Source organism: Pleurodeles waltl, chromosome 7 (assembly GCF_031143425.1).
Source record: "Pleurodeles waltl isolate 20211129_DDA chromosome 7, aPleWal1.hap1.20221129, whole genome shotgun sequence".
Taxonomy (NCBI): Eukaryota; Metazoa; Chordata; class Amphibia; order Caudata; family Salamandridae; genus Pleurodeles; species Pleurodeles waltl.
The window spans coordinates 606,389,912-606,413,717 of NC_090446.1; the positions used below are offsets into that span (position 1 = coordinate 606,389,912).

Here is a 23,806-nt window from a genome sequence, read left to right on the forward strand (position 1 = left end):
TGTTCGTGGCATTAGTCGCTGCAGATTCACATGCGCCCACCCGCCTCCCCGGGAGCCTGTAGCCGTTTAGAAGTAGATCTTAAACATTTGTACATTTGTAAATATATTACTTAAAACTTTATTATGTACATACGCATTCACTCCATTGCATGGGCACTATTACTAGCATACACAACTCCTACCTCACCCTCAGCGGGCAAAACAATCTAAGATGGAGTCGACGCCCATGCGCAATGGAGTCGAAATGGGAGGAGTCCCTCGGTCTCGTGACTCGAAAAGACTTCTTCGAAGAAAAACAACTTGTAACACTCCGAGCCCAACACCAGATGGCGGGATGTGCACAGCATGTGAATCTGCAGCGACTAATGCCACGAACAGATGTACACTGGGTAAGTGCCATTTTCCATATATATATATATATATATATATATATATATATATATATATATATTCGATGGCACGTGTAGCTGCAGATACACATACCATCTAGTGTTGGGCTCGTAGTGTTACAAGTTGTTTTTCTTCGAAGAAGTGTTTTCAAGTCATGGGATCGAGCAACGCCTCCTCTTCGGCTCCATTGCGCATGGGCATCGACTCCATGTTAGATTGTTTTCTTTCCGCCATCGGGTTCGGACGTGTTTCTTTTCACTCTGATAGTTCGAGTCAGAAAACATTTAAAACTCTAATTCTCGTCGGTATTGTTTTGATCGCGTACCATCTTCTATCGACACTTCGGTACCGTCGGGTCAAACATCTTTACTCGCCCTTCGGGGCGCCCGTGCCCAACTCGGGCCTGGTTGGGCCCACCGCATAGAAAGCCTCATGGACCGGACACCATTCCGCTTTTGTCCTCAGTGCCACGCAAAATTTCCCTACACAGACCAACATCTCGTCTGTAACCTCTGTCCTCATCAAGACCATCGGGAAGAAAATTGCGAGGCCTGCTGATCCTTCCTTTCGAAGAAAACGCTCCGTGACAGAAGAGCAACGGAAACTCGAGATGGCATCCAAGAGCACTGAACGTCTCGACGTCAAGGAGGAGGAGATCATGCACACGGCTGTCTCGGTTCGAGGATCCGACTCCGAGCAGGAGCCGAGGAGGACAGACCGGTCACAGCAGGACAGCACGTGAGTACGCCTGCCCCTGATCCAGCCAAGCCCAGACATAAGACCTTGAGAACGCCACTGCCGGAAGGCCATGGCTCAACCCGTAAAAAGACCTTCGGTGACCAACCAACAACTTCGGCACTAAAAAAGGCCACGCCACCTAAACCTTCGGACTCAAGCTGAAGCTCTGTCTCTGAAACCACCAAGCATCGATCCTTTGAGTCGAAACCTCGAAAATCGTTTTCGGAGCCGAGGCCATCATCCACTCCCAGCCTTTCGATACTGAAAAAAACAGCTTTGGAGCCGAAAAGGCCCATTTATATGGAGGAACATGGACTTTTGCAAGCACTCAAAGAAAGCCTGAGGAACATTCACAAATGGAGGCAATAGGTGAAAGGCAAGCCAGGATTCACATTCACAAAGACACTGGCAGAATTATTACAGCACCTCCTCTAAAGCCTAAGAGGAAATTAGCCTTTCAAGAAGAATTGGACACTGCTCAGCCACCAGTTAAAGTGCCACAAACTAAAGAGAAACCTCCACCTCCTCAATTTTCTCCTCCTCAGTCTCCTCCTCACTCTCCTCATTTGCTTATCTCTCCCCCTACTACTCCCACACCTGTGCAATCTCCTGTACATTCATTTGATTCAGAGCACGACAATGTGGATCCATGGGATCTTTATGATCCAGGTCCCATTCCAGATAGCAACGCAGACTGCTATCCCTCTAAGCCACCACCACCAGAGGCTAGTACAGGGGCTACACTCAGGTCATTGATAGGGTGGCATCCTATCACAATGTCGCCATGCACACTGAGCCGTTAGAGGAAGACTTCCTTTTTAACACCCTCTCCTTTACACATACCACCTATCAGTCGCTTCCCATGCTCCCAGGCATGTTAAAGCATCAGACCAACTATTCCAGGAGCAAGTGAAAGCTAGAACCGTTACTCCTAGGGTGGAAAAATATAAGCCACCTCCTGATCCTGCCTTTATTACACAACAATTGCCTCCGGACTCTATTGTGGCAAGCGCAGCCAGGAAAAGAGCAAACTCGCAGTCATCAGGGGATGCACCCCCACCAGACAAGGAGAGCAGAAAGTTTGATGCTGCGGGCAAAAGGGTGGCATCTCAGGCAGCCAACCAATGGACGATAGCCAACTCCCAGGCATTGTTGGCTAGATGTAATAGAGCCCACTGGGATGAGATGAAAGATATAATACAGCATCTTCCCAAAGAACAACAGAAAAGGGTGCAACAAATAGTTGAGGAAGGGCAAGCTATCACAAACAGTCAGATCAGGTCAGCCCTAGACTCTGCAGACACAGCAGCTAGAACAATCAACACTGCTGTCACCATAAGAAGACACGCATGGCTTAGGTCTTCAGGATTTAATCCTGAAATACAACAGGCGATCCTCAATATGCCGTTTAACCAAAAAAAAGATTTTTGGCCCAGAGGTAGACACGGCTATTGAAAAAATGAAAAAAGATTTGGACATAGCTAAAGCCATGGGTGCTTTGTATACAACGCAATACAGGGGATCCTTTCGTAAGCCCCAATACAGAGGTGGATCTAGAACCCAAACACCTGAGGCATCCACCTCACAAACAAAGTCGGCCTACCAGCCTCAATATCAAAGAGGTGGTTTCAGAAGCACTTAGAGGCCAATGCCCCAGAGGCAGGGGAAAATATCAGTCAACAAAACAAGCCTCACAACAGCCACAGCAGTGACTTAATCCATCCCTTCCCAACTCACACCTCACCTGTGGGGGGAAGACTTCAAAGGTTCCACACCAATTGGCTACCCATCACAACAGACAACTGGGTATTATCAATTATCCACCATGGCTATTGCATAGAATTGGCACAAACTCCACCAAATATTCCACCAAAACCACACACCCTCTCCACACAGCATACCGCCCTGTTGCAAGAGGAAGCAAACTAGGAACAGGTGTTTACTCACTGTATTTCCTCATTCCCAAAAAGGACGGAACCTTGAGACCAATATCAGATCTCAGAACCCTCAATCTTTACATCCTGTCAGAACACTTTCACATGGTCACACTACAGGATGTTGTCCCACTGCTTCAACAGCACGATTTCATGGTAACATTAGACCTCAAAGATGCGTATTTTCACATACCCATCCATCCAGCGCACAGAAAAATTCTCAGGTTTGTGATTCAAGGGAAGCATTATCAGTTCAAAGTGTTACCCTTCGGAATAACAACAGAGTATTCACAAAATGCCTGGCGGTAGTTGCAGCCTACCTACGAAGGCAACACATTCATGTCTTCCCATATCTCGACGATTGGCTAATAAAATCCAACAGTCATATACAGTGTCAAAACCATACGCATTATGTAATACAAACCCTACACAACCTAGGGTTCTCCATAAACTACCAAAAATCACAGGTAAAACCTGCGCAAATTCAACCGTATTTAGGAGCCACACTAAATACGCAAACAGCACTTGCAAGCCCAAGTCCACAAAGAATACAAGCATTTCACAATATATTGCCACAAATACAGCCAGCCCAACAGCACACTGTCAAATTAGTCATGAAACTGTTGGACATGATGGCATCCTGTATCGCTATTGTCCCACATGCAAGACTAAACATGCAGCCTTTACAACAGTGCCTTGCACAGCAATGGTCACAGGCACAGGGTCAACTTCACGATCTAGTGTTGATAGACCGCCAAACATGCATATCACTTCAGTGGTGGAATTCCACAAACCTAAACAAAGTGTGGCCATTTCAAGACTCCGTGCCTCAGACCATACTTACAACAGATGCATCAATGATTGGCTGGGGGGTGCACCTCAACAATCACAACATTCAAGGACAATGGGACACCAAACACAAACAGTTACACATAAATCACTTAGAATTGATTGCTGTATTCCTAGCACTCAAACCTTTTCAGCCTCTTCTCACTCACAAGAACATCCTTATCAAAACAGACAACATGACAACAATGTATTGCCTAAACAAACAAGGAGGGACCCATTCATCCCAACTCTCCCTCCTAGCTCCAAACATTTGGCAATGGGCAATCCATAACAAGATTCACCTGGTAGCACAATACATTCCAGGGATACACAACCAATCGGCAAATGTTCTCAGCCGAGATCATCAACAAACACACGAGTGGGAGATTCACCCTCAAGTGCTTCAACTATACTTTCACCATTGGGGAACACCAGACATAGATCTATTCGCCACCAGCGAAAACGCAAAATGCCAAAACTTCGCATCCAGGTACCCACATCTCCTATCCAAGGGCAATGCTCTATGGATTAATTAGTCAGGGATATTTGCTAACGCTCCCCCCCTCCTCCCGCTCATTCCATTTCTAGTCAACAAACTACGTCAAAACAAGCTCTAACTCATACTCATAGCGCCAACGTGGGCACGTCAACCCTGGTACACAACACTATTAGACCTGTCAGAAGTACCACATATCAAACTCCCAAACAGACCAGATCTGTTAACACAAAACAAACAACTGATCAGGCATCCAAATCCCAACATACTCAATCTAGCGATTTGGCTCCTGAAGTCATAGAATTTGGGTATCTGCAACTACCAACTGAATGTATGGAAGTAATTAAACATGCAAGAAAACCCACTACCAGGCAGTACTATGCAAACAAATGGAAAATATTTGTATGTTACTGTCAATCTAAACAAATTACCCCTCTTTCAGCATCAATACAAGACATTGTATGTTATTTGCTTCATTTGCAAAAAACAAACTTAGCTTTTTTATCCATAAAAATACATCTCACTGCAATCTCTGCGTACTTGCAAAATGTACAACACAGCTCTTTATTTAGAGTTCTTGTTATCAAAGCCTTCATGGAAGGAGTAAAACGCATCATTCCACCTAGAACGCCTCCTGTGCCTTCGTGGAATCTAAACATAGTGCTCACACGACTTATGGGTCCACCATTTGAACCTATGCACCCATGCCAAATTCAATACCAATTACTTCATTAAGAAGAGTTAGTGAAATCCAAGCTTTCACATTTCAAGAACCGTTCATACAAGTACACAAACATAAAGTTGTACTTCGAACGAACCCAAAATGTCTCCCAAAAGTTATATCACCGTTTCATATCAATCAAACAGTGGAACTACCAGTCTTCTTCCCACAGCCAGACTCTGTAGCAGAAAGAGCCTTGCACACATTAGATATTAAGAGAGCCTTAATGTATTACATATATAAAACAAAATCATTTAGGAAAACCAAACAGCTATTTGTGGCCTTCCAAAAACCACATACTGGTAACCCTATTTCAAAACAAGGTTTAGCAAGATGGATAGTAAAATGCATCCAGACATGTTACCTTAAAGCTAAAAGGCAGCTCTTAGTTACACCTAAGGCACATTCCACGCGGAAAAAAGGGGGTACAATGGCTTTTTTATGAAATATACCAATGGCCGAAATTTGTGAAGCAGCCACTTAGTCAACACCGCATACATTTACCAAGCATTACTGTGTAGATGTGTTAGCAACACAGCAAGCCACAGTAGGTCAAGCTGTACTAAGAACACTATTTCAAACAACTTTAACTCCTACAGGCTAACCACCGCTTTCATGGGAGGTAAAACTGCTTTGTAGTCTATGCATAGCATGTGTATCTGCAGCTACACGTGCCATCAAACGGAAAATGTCACTTACACAGTGTACATATGTTCGTGGCATGTTCTGCTGCAGATTCACATGCACCCTCCCACCTCCCCGGGAGCCTGTAGCCGTTTTTAATCTGACATGGAGTCGATGCCCATGCGCAATGGAGCCGAAGAGGAGGAGTCACTCGATCCCGTGACTGGAAAACAGTTCTTCGAAGAAAAACAACTTGTAACACTCCGAGTCGAACACTAGATGGCAAAAAATGCATAGCAGGTGAATCTGCAGCAGAACATGCCACGAACAGATGTACACTGGGTAAGTGACATTTTCCGTATATCATTATTTTTCTATTTAACACAGTGTAGTTATAGTTAGAACCGGGTTTCCATAGGAAATACATTTATTTGTTTGTTAATTACATTGGTGCTGTTTGACGAATCTTCAGGAAACTTTCCAAAAAAGAGGTTAATCCACCTCAGCTCCTTCCAGGAAAGTTTTACGGTGGTCCGTCAAGCAGGGGCCAAGAAATGGTGGAAGTCCCAAAATGTGTTTTCACCAGGCAGTTTTACATAGGAACTTTAGAAAATGCTACAGCCAAAATCCATCTAAATGGATGGATTTACAATTAAATGCTTTATTTGGTGGGATCCATGGTGGATACTGCTGCTTACGACTGTTGTCCCAGGGCGACCAATTGGATATTGAGATTAATTCCTGTATACAATTGACTACTCAGTTGTATTGAAGCTATGGAGTCAAGGCTTAGTCTAAAAAGTAGTACCAGGTTGTAAATTAAGATCCAGCTTAGCACAGTTTATAAGACATACCACACCAAATTTACAGTTGGAGCACCAGCTTCTAATCCGAAATTTTACACATAGGTAAAGTATAGTAGTTAAAACTATGATGCAAGCAAAAACAGATGATGCTAGCACCTCACCTTCCAGTGCTGTGATTGCTCTCTAGGTTGTGCGATGTTTATCTGAAAGGCACTAGATTATTCTTCAACATTGAGACGTATGGCTAATTGTATTCTGTTGGAAGCACTGTCAACTGACTTCAGGTTCCTTTGGGATTACTATTATTCATGTGTTCACTTGTAAGCAGTCAGTGAGTCACAGGTGCTATACAGAAATATGAAACGTACATAATTAGAGTTTTGTCTAGCTCTTCTTAGGTTTCTGAGGTTTTGTCTGTGAGCTTGGCCAATTTGAGATTGAAGGTGCTTCGGATGAGTCCCTGGTAAAATGAGTTTCAAAAGTAAACATAACCCATAAACCAGCTTGCTAAAATTTGAACCGTGGTCTCCCTGTTTCTGGTACAAAGCCTAGTTTACTAGTGTCTGTTCATGTTAAAGAGTTCTTCCAGGAATCTTATTGTTCATGTGGAAAACCATGCCTGAACAGGTCTCAGGACCTTCGAGAGGGAGGTTGCCAAGCTGGAGTGGTCTAGCACCCTGGGAGGCATCAATAATTTTACTACTTACCAGGTGAAACCGCTACCCATTGGACGTGCAGTCTCAACTACTTCCCTTGGGTCATTGGTGTTTATGGTCAGGGTCATACTGTGGCTTAAATGTGGTCAGCTCTGTTCCGTAAGTACCAGAATGATTATTTACACTAATCCAGATTTATGCCCTTTTTAAGTTTAAATAAGCTTGTATCTACAGCCAGTGGGACACAACCCCAAGACCTGGGAGGAAGAGGGAAAACACTGTGTCTCTCTGGGGCTGGGTGAGGGCTGTTATGGGACTCTTGTAAGCACCTGCCATATAGGGAACTGTGATGTCCTGGAAAGCCTTCTGCAATTCCTCAACTTTGGATGATCATCAGCTGCTTTTTATTGATTGTGGCCAATTTGACTGCATGATTTGCTGGGGCAGCTCACCTCTGCAAGACATCTTCCACGCAGCCCTTCAGTCAACGAGGCTTTGTGTTGGTAATCCTCCCACTCAGGACCTGCTCCTCTCCACACTTAATACTACAACTCCTTGGTGGGGCACAGCAGCAGGTTTTCTCAGGAGTCCAGTGCTTGTTCCAATGCCTTTCAGGGAACCTTAAGGTTCTGTCCCTGACAAACATTCTTCCTGTGCTTGCGGGTGTAATTCCCTTAACGTGTAGATGAAGTACAGTTCCTCAATCCTATATTTAAGTGTCTTTGGGAGCACTTGCTGGAAACCATGGCCAGCGACACTGCCGATTTCTTTAAATTCATAAATCTGGGTCCATTCAAGAAGAAGTGCATGATGATGATCTTCAATTTCTTCCCATCCTTTTTTAGTGGCAGGTGGAGTTTAGTCCCATCTGACCTGTTCAAGGCAGTCTGTTGACTCCAGTCAAACATCCTTTGCCACAGTTTCCCAAGTTGTTATTTGACATCCACCCTAACACATGAGATGGAGAAGAGTAGGTTTTGTTGTAGACAAAGGGAAACCGCCTTAGCTTGGTTGGGGATGTTGATTATCTCCTGGTCCATCAGAAAGCCACACTTTCAGGAAGGGCACTCAAAACAAAGAAAACAAAGGTTTTCATGTTCTGATGACAAATATAACCCACAAAGAAACCTCTGTCTTTTCTGGAACATCACACTGGAAGGACCTCATTTGGGGATAGGAAGGACCAGATAGATTTTTCTCTGAGAGCAGTAGTAGGCAGCCTCTCAGTGGTGCAGGAATAAATGGTCTGCACTATTGAACTACTAAGTAGCTGTTGTCAACCAGCAGGTGCCCCTAGTATGAAGGTCAAATGTGGACAGAGTTCGCATTGCGTACACCACCTAACTTGCTGAGTGTATACTTGACTGTCCAGTGCCACAAAATTATGAAGCAAGCACTACCAGAACATTACTCACTGGACTGGGAAAAAGCATTTGGTAGGTCAACAAAAAAAAAAATAACAAGAAAGCTTGAGAGGACCTTCAAAAGTGATGCTATGCCTTCTGTCACTACATGTGTAATACACAGCCTGTTGTCACTATATGTGTAAGCAGTTACAGTGTGATTGCAGTGTCTTACAATGCTTCACCCATCCTTATGAAGAGGTTGATGCACTCTCGCCTCCTTAGTATGTATATTTTGTGGTGCACCACTTCAGACCATCAATGTCTGCTTCAAGCATATCTTCTAGCTACTCTTCAATGTTGGTAATAACAGGAAAAATAAAGATTCTAGTACTGATCTTTCTGCCCAACGCAGTAACCTCTCCCACCACAGTTCACTGCATTCCACCTTTGTCTTCCTTTTATTTTCATAAAAGATTTTATTTGGGTTTTTCTGTTTCATACCAGAAAAATTGAAAGGCGCACAATCAAGTACATTTACGCTGAAGTGGCTGTCCTCCTACTAACAATACAGTTGTTAACCTTGCCCATATCCTTACTTAGTCTCCACATCCTTTCCCCCTGGCCCAGATGCCTTAATTTTGATAGTGATCTATTTGGGTACCCTCAAACCTACACCAAAGGTGCTCTTTATTTTCCCATGAGTCTGAGCCCATTGTAAATATTCATATGAAACATTGATGTGTGATTATTTGTGCAAGAGGGATTAGAACAGCCTGTTTTTGTAGGCATTTATTGTTGTTTGTTCCTCATATAACAAGTTTGTATTCCTCCAGTCTGAAGCTTTATGACTTTGTATTTTTTTTTTAAACTTTGTTAACTTCTGCCTTTTTTTTAAAGAGAAAATCATCTTCTAAAGACACCAGAAGAAGGAGTGCAGCATCCAAGCTGGCATGTAAAGACCATGCACAACTAAGTCTACAAGAGGAAGACGAGGACTCTGGCTCTTCTGTTGCCACCTGCCCTGACTCACTACCTCCATCTCAGCCCGCCTCTCCACCACCTGGTAGCAAAACCCCCTTGAAACCAGTTTCTGATATTATCTGTATGGCATTCCTGAGAACTTTAAACACTGCCTCAGAACCTGGTTCTTGCTCTCAGTCGCCCATCAGAAGCCCTGCTTCACAGTCCAGGGTTGTATCCTGCAGTGGATCACCTGTCAGTACACCCGCGTCCAAACTGCCGAATAGTACCAGCATTGCGTCACCTGTCAATAAGTCGATCTCCCGGCTGCAGAATGATGTCAGTGACACTTTGTGTGCCAGTAATTCTGACTTACAACCTTTGAGTGAAGCAAGCAGTCTATCACCCATGACAAAGTGTACTTCCCAGCCCCTTTCTGGTGTCAGCGTTATTTTGTCACCCATTACGAGGGGATCCCGAGCAGCTGGTGATGCTACTTGTTTGTCATCACCTACTAGGAAGTCTGCATCTCAGCCTTTGCCTAGTGCCAGCTGTCTGTCGCCTGTCAAAAAATCTGCCTCCCAACCACTGGATGATCGTCAGTCATGCTCTCCCATCAGTGCAAGTGTACCTGATAGTACCCATATCTATGATAAGAGTCCTTTGGTGGTGCTGGAACGTTTAAGCCAGGAACTGCTTGAGAGCTCCAGTGTTGTTTTTTCTCCAGCAGGCAAAGTCACTTGTTCAGATATATCTCAAAATCCTGCCTCTCCTGCCTTGACTGACTCCAGTGATTTTGTGCCCACGACTCCTCTCAAACATCCCTTTGCTATGAGCCCAACATTCCCTAAGGTGTCGCCAAGCATCCGACAGATGGCCCCTCGAAGGCTGATGTCCAGTTTGGCAAAGAATGAGGAAGCAGTAGAGAAGGACCTGGAGAAAGTGCCTTCAGACTGTGCCGAAAGTGCTATGCGTGAATCCACTTCTGGCAGCTCCACTCCTGATGATGTAATGGATTTTCAAGATGAGGGCATTCTCGGGCAGAGTAGTGCCTGGCAGGCACAGGGCATAGGGTGTACGGTTACTGATGGCCACAGACACATCAAAGAAACTCCTGCTCTACAGCATCTCTCAATGGGGGCTTCTCAAGAACAATGCACAAAACTAGAAGGCAAGGGTACGGTGCATTATTACTGGGGAGTCCCATTTTGCCCAAAAGGGGACAATCCCAACCTGTACACCAAAGTCATTCTGTGCCAGCTGGAGGTATACCAGAAGAGTCTGAAGCAAGCACAAAGACAACTCTTGCAGAAAAGGGGGTATGGGCCACCCATTCTGCCAATCCCACCCTCCTTGAGAAGGAGCGACCGCAACAAGGGGGGTGAAAAGGATGAAATGAGTCAAGAGAATGTCTGGGACAACCAAAGCTCACAGGAGGGGCCCATGTCTGACAAAAGCAGGGAGTCGAGCAGGAGTCCAGCTGCAGTTGAGCACACCACACCAATGGACGATGGACCCACCACCAGCTACATGCAGGTGAGCGGCAGAGGCAGTACCAGAGGGTACGCACAGGACACAAGAAGTGCTACAGACATGCAGAAGAGGGAAAGAGGCACCATGAACAGAAAAGAAATGGCCATGGTGAGCAAAGTGAAGGTCAGCAATGAGAGTCCCATGCAGGACAGGAAGCAGGTAGGCTCAGGCAGGTATTAACATTGAAAAGAAAAGGTCCTGGGCATAGAGGGAAATGAGTGGTGCACCTGTTGTGTTGTGTTGTGTTGTGAGGAACAGCACAGCGGAATTGTGAATGAAAGTGGAAGTGCAACAGGTATGGAAAGGAAGGCGAAGTGGCAACTGAGAGGAGCATGAAGGAGCGGAGCTATTAGAAATGCAGGACATGAGTAGGGCTGGGAATTGTATCTTATGCAAATGATGAGGGAGAACCATCACTACTGTATTACAGCAAAATAGATGGGGAGATATGGACTTTGAGATCAGGGAAAGAGATAATACTGCTCTTAAATATATGCAGATGTGCTGCAGAGCATTAGACATGACAAAGAGGAAGGTCAGCACCGTTAGTCACAAGGCAACACTGCACCGCAGACAGGTACATGCAGAAGAGATGAGAAGCTAACATGGTTCCTTACTGGGATAGCGTTGGCATTGTCAGTGACTACAGTTAAATGGAGAGAGGCAGCAACAAAAAGGTACAAGCAGGTGATCGTAAGAACTTGGATGTGAAGAGCCTTGGAAATGGAGTGACATGTAGGCTTTTGCATGTAAACAAGAGGTATTTAATGTTCACAGATGACACTAAAGTAGTTATGTGTCAGCCCGGATTGATTGTGCAATGAGGTATTGGTACTCTTTAGGGCAATAGTACTTTTAGAATGGTTGGGGCGGGTACTCAGTCCAAAGAAGAGAGAGTCTGTTGAGTTTGCTGTTAAAATGGTGAAAGGTCTCTGATAAAATGTTGGGTTTCCTATTCTCATGTGTTCTATAGCACTATTATGGTTAAAGCATGAGAATATTCACTTCACTTCACTATGTCATTGGTAAAAACGTGGTGCCTGATAACTTTTCTGGGTGTGACAGTGAACAAATATGTAATTGTGAAGTATAATTAAATAAACCAGTCAGTCTCCGGATTCCAGACTCACTTGTCAGTCTGCTTAAATGCAGTTTAAAAGTCGACCTATGAGGAGAATCACACTGCCATTTTGAGTATTTGCTAATGCTTCCAGCATAGTTTTTGAGAAGGATAAAGGGTGGTGTTTTGAGGAATGTCAAAGACAATGTTGGTATGACATTTCTGCACCTATTCCCATGACAGACCAAGTATTCTGGAAATGGGCACTTTTTATTGTTTGTAGGGAAGACTGGTCTACAGTGGCTGGGAACCTAGGTTAGCAAAAGATTGGAAGGCTGAGCAGTTTCTCACGCAAGGATCATCCTTGCATTCGCAGGGCATCCCCTCATCTGGGGAAAGGGAGAAGAAGCTAGTGAAGCTTGCTGGAATGTGGCTACCCTGCATTGATTACTATCTGGCCTCTTTGCTGAGAGGTATAAGAAACCTAAACCCCAATTTTTTACATCCGTGGGTGGGGGATGGGGGGCGGGGGAGCTGGAATGCTGAAGTTGACAGAAAAAGTCAAAACACTTATGAAGGCCAATGGCCTCTAAGGCTTGAATGATGGCCTAGAACCCTAAATGCCTTTTTGATTTTCCCTCCTGAGATGTTCAGGTTTAACCCAGTAATGAAGTAACAATAGAAAACCAACAATGTTATTGCGTGTAAGGCATAGGAGGGGGGCAGAAGTGGAAAATAAGGGCCAATAGCTTCAAGAGGGTTCTTCCTCTAAACTTAAAAATTGTAGTAGAATTCAGGAAATGAAAGGCCAGATGTACTGTGTACTGCTCGCAGAATCCGGGTTGCAATTTGCAACCATTCTGTTTGTAGCATATTTGGCTGTAGATACAAATGCTCTGTGCACTCCTGCCATCTAGTGTTGGGCTCAAACTTGCAACTTGTTTTTCTTCAAAGAAGTCTTTCAAATCATGAGGGCTTGGTGGCAGTGAAAGTGCATGGGCACTGACTCCGTTGTTATGGCTGGTAACGGTAGAGCTTAGTCTGATAAGCAGGGTACGTTTACGTTTAACAGTATACGCGGGAAGAGCAGCATTGATTACATCTTGTTGACTCAAAGCATTGGTCTTTGGTGGATGATATGGTGGTTAGGGATACAATAGACAGTGACTACAATCCACTCTGTCTTAGTTTGTTGTCACCTTGGAGGATGTATTTTCTCCTCAAAGGGAGGTTCTCCCCGCTAATGATAAATGTATACGGTGGAGTAAGGTGACTACACAAGAAGAGTCTCTTTGCTGTATCAATCAAGACTTGTGGCAATGCGTGACACCCAAGAACATCTTGAATAAGGAGTCTGGTGGGTTTCATGAGATTACAGGAATGCACACTCGTTTTTTTTAAAGCAGTTTGAATTGTATTTCTCTGTGCCAGAATTACAGTCTAACCCTAAATCAACTCGCGGAGAGGGTGCTAAGTGGATTAACCATGAGTGTAGGCAGGCGAGAATACAACGTACTAGGGCAATCCAGTGCAAAGATGTTTTGTGCATTAGATTATCATTAGATTATCTAGGAGAATGTTTAAGCGATCACAGACTAAGGCTAAGCGGGAATGGGAAGAGAAGAAATGGCGGTCAATTAAGGAAGCATGCGAGAGCAAAGGCTCCAAACATTTCTGTCTGCTAGTCACGAATTGGAGGTCATAGGGTGGCTGCTCCCTTAGGAAATCATATACAGCTATCTGACTGGTTCCACCTCTTTAACTCACTCTGCAGTGCGGCCAGTCTTTCCAGCGATTACTCTGCTCTTTTAAACCCCACTCAGTTGGAAAACAATAATTCATTTGATCTTTTTGATTTGGGTGCTATCTTTGACTCCATATAATCTATAGTACGATCCAAGGCTGCTGGTCATGATGGTATCCCTGGCGATCTTCTTTTGTATGAGAGAGATAAACGGGCCCAGTATATATTACTTCTAGCTAATGTTATTGTGAGGAGATCGATGATTCTTGAGTCATGGAGGGGTGCAGAAGTTATACCCTGTTTTTAGAAAGGCGATAGGTCCTCACCTAACAATTACAGGCCCGTTAGTCTTATTGATTCCATACAGAAAGTGCTCTGTCATGTCCTTCTTTCTATAATTCAGGATTGGATCACTAAAAAAAAATATTGTCTCCATATCAGGCTGGCTTTAGACAAAAAAACAAGCACAATCGATCACTTATTTCACTTTCTGCTTCTGTTTTGGAAATCAGTTGTGTTTGGGAAGGGAAGCCTTTATATTGCTTTTACAGATCTAAAGTCATCCTTTGATTTGGTCCCCAGAGGCTAACTCTGGGAAGTGCTACTTGAAATGGGATTGCCACCTGAGATCCTAGCTCTAGTTGTCTGTCTTCATGAAGCAAATTTTGCTAGAGTCCTTTGGGAGTTGGGGGGAGCAAGGTCAGCTAACAGACCCAATCAATGTCAACAGGGGTGTACAGCAGGGGTGCGTATTGGCTCCAACTCTCTTCTCATTGTACCTAAATAATGTTGTATAATTTCTTTCATCCCAGTCCGTTGATGCTTCTGTACTTGGAAAGGATAGAATAGTGACACTTCTATTCGCTGATGACACCCTACTAGTGTCCAGAACCCCTGGGGACTTCCAGATACTACTGAATCGTTTTGAAGAAGTTTTTGTTTCCAGAGGGCTTCAGATTAATAACAGCAAAAACAAAATTCATGGTGATTAACCCACATAAATCCAATAGGGGGAGGCTTACTCTGAGTAGGACCAAGCTTGAACACGTTCGCTCCTTTGAATATCTAGGCATCAAGCTGTCGGATAGAATGTCATGGAAATTGCATGTGAACTCGTTAACACTAAAGCATAGACAACTGGCTGGAGCTAATTTGAGGGAGTACCTACCATCTATCATCTACCAAACATGTAGCTGCTGAACCACAGATCTATGACCTCAGAGCCGTAGGTGCGGCCCTCTATGGGGCGGAATTATGGAGGATTGAGAATCTAAGCGAATTTACCACCACTGCACATATGTTTTTGAGAAAGCGTTTGTCTTTACCCACACGCACTCCGCTACACCTCCTGGAATTGGATATGGCCTGTAAATCGTTAGCTGATAGTCAAGTTAAGACCACTGATGTTTTGAAGGAGAATCATGGCATCTCTGGAATTGTCATCCTATGCCAATGCGTTGAGAGAAGTTTGTTCCCTAGACAGGCCCAATAAGATTTCTTGGATAGGTAGAGAGAAGAATTTACTGTATGTAATTGGGTTAAAAGAGGCTTGGGATGGCTCTGTACCCTCCAAAGATACAGTAAAGTTGCTTTATTGGGAGTGGGTAGCACTAACAGAGAGACGGCCTCTTCCACTTTAGGTTGACTTACAAGTGATGTTTTGAATTTTAAATCCACAAGGTGCCTGAAGCCTTACTTGGACTGTATGACTGTGCCGATCGATAGAAAGCTTCACATACAGTTCAGGTTTGTTCCCTCCCACTCAGTTCTTTGACAAGTAGTTGGCACAATAGGCCTACACCCACCCCATTGTGTCCTGGTTGCCACGCTGGCACTGAATCAGTAGTATAATTATTTTTTGCCTGTCCAACCTATGTACTACCACAGGCTAAATGGTTGAGCCCAATTTGTAGGCAGTTTGAAACGCGTGACTATAACAGCACTGAGAATTCTAAAATCAGACCCCAGTTTAACAATTGTTATTGCAGTCGCCAAGTTTTTAGGGGGTATGTGTGGTGTATTAGGAGGAAGTTATTGAAGGTCACTTTGTGATAGCACTTTCTACTACTGTTTTGCACTATTACTTTTGTACATTTTATGTGACCAAAGCGTTAATCTTTCCAGGCTGTTGCCTATAAATTGTACAATTTGATTAGTTTTGTTGCTCTCTCCTGTGTTGAAATTATGGTGTTTCAGAAGATGGAGCTTTTATACAGACTTCTTTTTTATGCATTATTATGATTCGATTTTATTCGTATGTTTTATGTATTTATTCATTTCATTGTGTGGAAGACTTTTATGGCATCTCACGCCAAACTAAAGTTATTTAAGGAAGACTTTTACTTCGATGTGCGTACCATTCCTTTGACTTTCTCTGCTCCAGCCGCTCCATACATTCTCAACATAGAACCGCTTCTCCTGGTCCTCTGGGCATCCCGGCCCTTCGGTGTATTGCATCTTCTTACTGACGACAGAGAATGAAGATGCGCAGAGGGTAATAGAACAATCATTCTTCAAGAGATGCCCTCAGTGCCACTCAGAATACCCCTCCACGCTGTCTGTAACCTCTGCTGCTCTATAGAGTATGACGAGACCCACTGCAATTCTTGCTCAGTTTTTAAGTGCAAAATTATCCTTTGGCTACATGGTGATGGGTGGTGGACCCACAATCAAAAGTACTTTTGGACCTGGTCCTTTTTTTTTTTTTTTTTTTGGCAGGGTTATCCTTGAACGTTTTGCCTTCTTCCTCCTAATTTCTCTTGTTTGAATTGGCTGTGGGACTCTGGGCACTTTACCACTGCTAACCAGTGCTAAAGTGCGTATGCGTCCTGTCTAATATGTATTGGTGACTGGCTTATCCATGATTGGCATATTTGATTTACTAGTAGGTCCCCAGTCTAGTACACAAGGTGTTTCCAGGGCCTGTAAATCGAGTGCTATCAGTGGGCCTGCAGCACTGATTGTGCTACCCTCATGAGTAGCCCTGAAGACATGTCTCAGGCCTGCCATTGCAGTGTCTGTGTGCAGTTTTACACTGTCATGTCGACCTGGAAAATACACCCACTTTCCAGGCCCAAACCTTCCCTTTTATAACATGTAAGTCACCCCTAAAGCAGTCCCAAGGCAACCCCATGGGCAGGGTGCAGTGTATTTAAAATGTAGGACATGTACTGGTGTGTTTTACATGTCCTGATTGGAAAATACTGCTAAATTCGTTTTTCACTATTGCAAGGCTTATATTTCCCATAGGGTACCATGGGGATTGCATTGAAATATCTTTTAACTGTAATTTCCTATTGGGGGAGAAAGATATATGAAGTTTGGGGGTCTGAAAGTTTGAAAATGCCAGTTTTAGAAAGTGGGGCATGTTCTTGCTTAATCATTCTGTGCCTCTGCCTGTCTGTGGAATACACATCTGGGTCAGGATGACAGTTGGGCTGTTTGTGTATTCACTCTGGACAGTCACACAAAGGGAGCTGAGGTGTGCCCTGCATATCCTGATGGCCCATCACGAGGCTGATTGGTCTTCCTGAGCTAGAGCGGTGGGTGGAGCGGATACTTGCACCCGAATAGGGCTGTGCCAGTCCTTACACAAAGCAGTTTCCAAAGCCCGGAGTGTATCTGGGGCCAGGGCAGGGAAAGGCATGGTCTACTGCCCTGTAAAGACTTCTCTTAAAAGTTTGCCTACTTCAAAGACAGAAATGAGTATAAGTGCTGGACCTCTGACACCACATAGTTAAAATCCTTCTGGACTGAGGAAATTCTGCCGGGAAGAAGAGCTGGATGCTGTAGGAGGGACTGCTGATCTGCCTTTTGCTTTGTTGTGCTGGCTTGCTGCTCCTGACCAGGGAGTGAAAGGACTGGACTTGGCTTTCTACATCCTGCTTCCAAAGGTTCTCCAACGGTTTGGACTGAGCGTGCTTCCTGCTAAGAAGTCTCAGGGACATCAAAGACTTCAACTGCCTGCACCTGTGCTCTCTTGCTGAGAGTCCGGACTTGCCAAGTAATGCCAAGTGGGCCTTTGGGAGTGTGTCCTGGTGCAACAAGGAAAAAACTAGTACATCGACTTTCAGAACGACTTTGGAACTGGTGCTGCTCTCCTACCCTGTGCCTCTAAAGACGTCTCATCTCCCCAACTCGGTGAATCGTCTTTGTTTCCTCATCGTTTTCCAACTCTGTGGCTGGCCACGCTCCATCGCGGGTGTCGCCGTACTGTTGGAAGCGACTTAGTCAAACCGTTTTGATAGCCCCTTCTGAAGCTATTGTGTTTCTAAATGCTATACTACATTTAATCTTTGAAAATTCAGATCTTTACTTGTGTAAGTTAGATTTTTGTTGTTTTGGTAATGTTTTACTCAGATAGATAATGGCTATTTCTCTAAACTGGCGTGGAGTACTTTTGTGGTGTTTTCACTGTGTGTGTGTGTGTGTGTGTGTGTGTGTACGTACGTACGTACACAAATACTTAACACACATTGTCTCCGAGGGAAGCCTAACTGCTTGAACCAAGCTGTCAAGGGAGTGAGCAGGGGTTATCTTATCCTGACTAGAGCGAGGGTCCCTACCTAGACATGGTACAGACCACTGCCAACTAGTGACCCCATATCTAATAAGTATTAACCGTCGTTGGAGACCCCTGAAATCTTTGGCAAAGCAGACCCGCTCAGCATCGAAGAGAAGGAGTTTGGCGAGTCATCTGCTATACCAGCCCATCAACCCAACATCAAGATCATCGGATCTTATTCCTCAGGCTTGAAGAGAAGGAATCATGAAAGGAGAAAGAGGTGCTTAATGACGTCCATCTATCTCCATCGACCCTAGGCGTTGCATCAAGACCGTGCCAAGATATGGGAGTATGGTGGATACTCAAACTTCCACACAGGCTTCTAGAACTCATAAGTGGCACACTTCAAGGCTGAGTACCAGGAGTCGGTCATTAAGCCCCATGCACAAGCCACCATCGCCTCCAGGTGCCGCACAGCCTTGGCCTCTGATCCACACTGAAGCACGGCGTAGAAATAGTGATAAGCTAAGAACCTCAACATCCATCGGTCCTTGAGACTGAGCTTACATGTCAGCTCTTAGAGTGTTTAGCCGACACCTTCAACAAAGCTGAAAGTGCTGTCAATGCCGAAAGCATCATTGCCTAAGAGGACTTTCATGTCAGACTCAGAGAAGAGGTCCATTCTCAAAAAGCTCCAGCAGGATGCAAGGCAGTGGTGCATCATCATCCAGGAGGACCTGGCCTAGCAGTTCAGGCTGGACTGTTCGTTCCCATAGGGAACAGGGTCAAGACTGATTTGCATATGGCTGGGTCCAAACTGGGGTGACGTGGCGAGCAAAATAACAATGGATTAAACCCAGATCTGTGACTGGGGGTGAGTGTTTGAAAAGTTTCAACACTCCGTCCATCATTTTATTTTGTTTTGTGATGTTGCTTTGTGCGCCTTAAGAGTCAGGGGTATGCCCAGACGTGGGTCCCTTGCTCGCTGCGCCACTGGATTCAAGCTAGCCTGGCTGATGAAGGGTGGTACTCTGAAACCGGTCCCAGGATTCTTGTTTCCTGTCCAGGGAGGACCTGGCCTAGCAGTTCAGGCTGGACTGTTCCCATAGGGAACAGGGTCAAGACTGATTTGCATATGGCTGGGTCCAAACTGGGGTGGCATGGCGAGCAAAATAACGGTGGATTAAACCCAGATCTGTGACTGGGGGTGAGTGTTTGAAAAGTTTCAACACTCCGTCCATCATTTTATTTTGTTTTGTGATGTTGCATCATCAACCACCCATGCACAGGATAAATGTCTGCTACAGAAAAGACTTAGCTCAAAAAGAACGACTAACCTTCAGAATGCTTCAGCACCAGACATTGCCCTGCAGCCAGAAAGCTTAAGGACCAAGTTGTTAGTTCTTCTCCTCCTCCGCCACTGCCCTCACCTCCTACAACTTCCCCTCAGGGGACTCCGGAGTTGTACTTGGATACAGATAGCCCTAATCCCTACTCCCCAGCAGAGGACTTTAGTGCCCACTCAACCCGCACTACACAGAATAACCTTAGGAGGACCATGACGTGGACCCGCACTTTGACCATGTACCTGTTAGGGCTTTCCCTCCAGACGATACCAGTGTATACTGTGGTGTCTCTGTATGACACACTATTCCACTCTGGTCTACGCCACTCAACACCACTTTACTCTCCACTACACCATCCTACTCTCTTCCAATCTAATCCACTCTACTTCACAACACTCAATGCCACTCCATGACACTCTTCTCCATTCTATGACACTCCACTGTACACCACTTCACTTTACTCCACTACACACTACGGTACTCGATGACAAAACACTGTCCTCCACACCACACCACTCTCCTCCACTTCATCAACTTTTAGCCATGCTGCACAGCGGCCATGCTGGTGTACTATATAGCTAAAACACATTGGCAAAGCTAATAGCTTTTACAAAGGAGCTCCTTATTGGCTTTGGCAATGCTTGTTTTTAGTTCCGAATTGGAGCATGTCTCAAGCCTAACCTTTGGACTTAAACTGCGTATGAACTGGTGATCTGCTGCAAGATGACCCACAGCCTTGTGCGTGACTATGCAGTAATCAAGGGGTCGGACAAAGACAGTGACAAGGACACAGGATTATCTGCACCGTTTCCCCCAGCTATATCAGGGAGCCCCAGAGGGGTATCTGAAATTATTTCTTTATTACTCCAGCAACCTGAAGGTGAACGGGAAGAGGAGCATATTGAGGAAGACAGGAATAAAACAATATTTGCATAATTAAAAGCAGGCCTGATCTGTTCTTCTGTGATGCAACTGACACTTCAACATCGCTGGGTGGCACCAAATGCTTTGGTTTCCTTTTCCAAGCGTGTATCACTTTTAAAGTTACTGCTGCAGCTTGGATGGGAAACCAATAAGGACCCTGTAGAGTATTTGCCCTAGCCCCAACAAAGCTTCTGAAATGCCCGAGTCGATAGATGCTAGTTGAGCAAATGGGACTATAAGGTAATATGGTAATATTTCTGTGCTTCTGTTACAAGAGGAAGAGCAGCATGAAACAAGCCCCAGTAACGATAAACCCTACTATGACTTAGTGCTAGCAGTACTGCCGGATACTATCAGTGCCTGTACTACAGATACAAAGCCACCAGCTGAAGATACATTTTACTGTTTTCAGTGCATATTTTATGTTCTGGCTTGACAGTGCATCTGTCCCCGAACAATTCTATGAGTATCACTAGAGAGGGTCTTTGGCTGCGCCACCATGTTTGGAGCCAGGATTAGATGTTTTGTTGAGCAGAAGTTGTGTGCCTCCAGAAAAAGTATTTGCCCTTCAAGAAGCTGTGATCATTTTGTTTATTTATTCAGCTACCTACATTTGAGCTTTCAAGGGCACGCACAACATTGGAATGCTACTAAAGTGTTTTATATAACTAGATAATTTATGTTGTTTTTCTCTGGCAGCAGAATAGAATAGAGGAGAGAAGTATTAAACTTATATGGTTTTTTTGGTCTGGCTTGCCAGTACAACAGTCCCTTTACCTTTTAACCTACAACAATATTATTCTACAGTACTTTGCTTCTACACAAATACATATCTTTTCCCATGCTATTTACTTAATATGCTTCATTTTACTTTTCAACTTTCCTTTAAAGCCAGACCTACTGGCATTGCCAGTGCTTGTTTGGCTTTGTAATTAAAGGGACAATTTACTGTTCAGAAGGAACCCAAGGACCAGGGCACAAGTCCTAAAAAAAAATAAAAAAAAACAGTTGTTGGGGTGGGGGTGGGGCTAACCAAATTAGACAGTATGCAAGTGACACTATGAAGTGTGACCTCACACGTGGCATCACAGGAGGCCAATGTGACATGACAAGAAGTGAATCTGATCTCAAGACCTTATGCATATGTTTAGCAGGCCTATCATGAGTACACATGAGCGCATTACAATACTTAACAAAGGCGATTTTGTGTCATGATTGTGTCAAAAAAGTGACACAACCCTAACGCAAAATCTGTGCCTCAACTTATATATTTATTTTTTAAAACTCTAGCACAAAGAAATCGGCAACGAGGAGAAACATGACTGTAAATCTGGTTACGCACTGCATTTTAAAATGTTATGGGGCTAAAACACCTGCTGCAGGGATCTTTGTGCGCACGATAAATTTACAGAGAATAATAATAATAATGCTTGGATAATTCTGGAGGTTAACGCAATTGCTGCAGAGATCTGTGTTTGGTCTAGTTCCAGATTTGAATCCGAGTACCATAGAGAGTTAATATGTCTTCTGCAAAGCGACAACACATCGGACACTCTTACAGTGCATGCATTTGCCCTATAAACAGGGACTGAACAAAGTCAAAGCATGCCTCTTTTAAGAACTTGTCAATTACTAACAAGCTGTGTGCCTTTATTTCTCCTCCATTGCAATTGCATCTAGGGGTGAGGCAACCAGATAGCTCCCAGACAGGATATTGGAACAAGGGGAGGCCTGGTGGCCCCTTAAATTAGGCACTTGTTTTGGGCCCAGCTAGAATGTAAAATAACCAGCCCCATCGCTGCCTGTATCTACTGCTCGGAACGAAAGCAGGCAGCATGCAGGAGCTGCTGAATGTGTCCTGGTGTCTGAAAATTGCACCGAGACGAGTTTAGCACATCTCAGCGGAGCCCAACTTCTTGACAGGGTGGACGTTGTCCTTTTTGTGAAAAGTGCAAGCCCAGATCAGTGCTTAATGTGTAAAAGAATAAGTGCTTGGGCATGAAGTTGTGATCAGAACCACGTGGCTGCTGCTTGCGAAGGTCAGAGTGCTGAATGCCAAGGCTGCGTTGTCTTGTTTCCTCCTCATGCCTCTTTAATCCACCAATAGATACTCCATGCCCTTTAACTGACTCTTGTAGTTTTTTTTATTTTTATTGCTGCTTTCTTCCTTTGCCACTGTTTGTCTGTCTTTCTCTACTGCCCCTCTTCACCCTTTTGTGTTTTTTTTCTCTTGCTCTGGTCCAGGCCCCAAAAATGAGCACCAGTTGAGCCCCACCTGCAACCACTGGCTGAATTTAGCCTCCGCCACAGACAATTCCCTGCAACACTACAGAAACAGTTTCCGCCGTCAGCCATGCTCTGCAGGCACTGTTGGCTCTGCATGACCAGTTTGTTTTATTAAAATAAAGGAACTCGCTGTCAATGGGGCATTTAGGATATTTACTGGGATCACATTCTAACTTTCCATATAGAAAACCTTATACTTTTATTTGTTTTTGTTTTTTAACTTAAGGTATTTTATTGTTAAGATCCAAAGGTCAAAAAACGGAATTCTGCATTTATTGTTTGCCATGCATAAGATATTCTCCAGCTCTGCTCTTTTTCCAGCATGTGGCATCACAGATAAGCTCACTAACTACATCACTGATGAAACAGACTGTGCCCGTTGGACACAGAGCTTTACCAGAGGCCAGGATTTTTCGCTCGCTGTTCGCAACTGTGCACAGGACATGGCACACTTGTTGGTCAACTTAAAGGTACTGCTGAGGGTGACGTTGTGTGGAGAATATAACCTGGGCACTCAGTTTACTCCCCCAACACCACTCTTTGACAAATTATTGCACTGCTCCTTACCTTTGGAAGTAAAAGGCCGCAGTTTATTTATGTAAATATTGCCTTACGCGGGTGGTCAGCACTTAAGCCAAGTCACTTGATATCAACACCTTTGGTCATATATCAGGCAAAGCCCTTAGTACAACCATTAATCGTTCATTGACGTAATAATGTGGACATCATAACTGTACTCGTAAATCATTGGTCATCAGCCTTGTCTTGGCAGCGATCTCATGCAGTCCTTAGGAGCTTTATTATCAACCGTTAACTTTCTCTGGTGTTAGTAAGACCTAACTCGCTACCTTTTCTTCCCTAATATTTTATTAAGTGTTTAAGAAATACAAAAAAGTGAAACGGTGTATAG

The 23,806-nt window shown here is 44.3% G+C and overlaps 1 protein-coding gene across 16 annotated transcripts in view; it reads left to right on the forward strand.

The window, feature by feature from the left end:
* UIMC1 (ubiquitin interaction motif containing 1) overlaps positions 1–23,806 on the forward strand; it is a 380,703-nt gene that overhangs the window by 145,681 nt on the left and 211,216 nt on the right. For 9 of the 16 annotated variants that reach the window (XM_069244540.1, XM_069244534.1, XM_069244543.1 and 6 more), the window contains one exon: positions 9,437–11,191. In XM_069244540.1, the coding sequence (XP_069100641.1) occupies positions 9,437–11,191 (1,755 nt within the window). The remainder of the gene's footprint in view (positions 1–9,436; positions 11,192–23,806) is intronic. The other 7 variants (XM_069244547.1, XM_069244550.1, XM_069244549.1 and 4 more) reach the window with 2 other exon arrangements.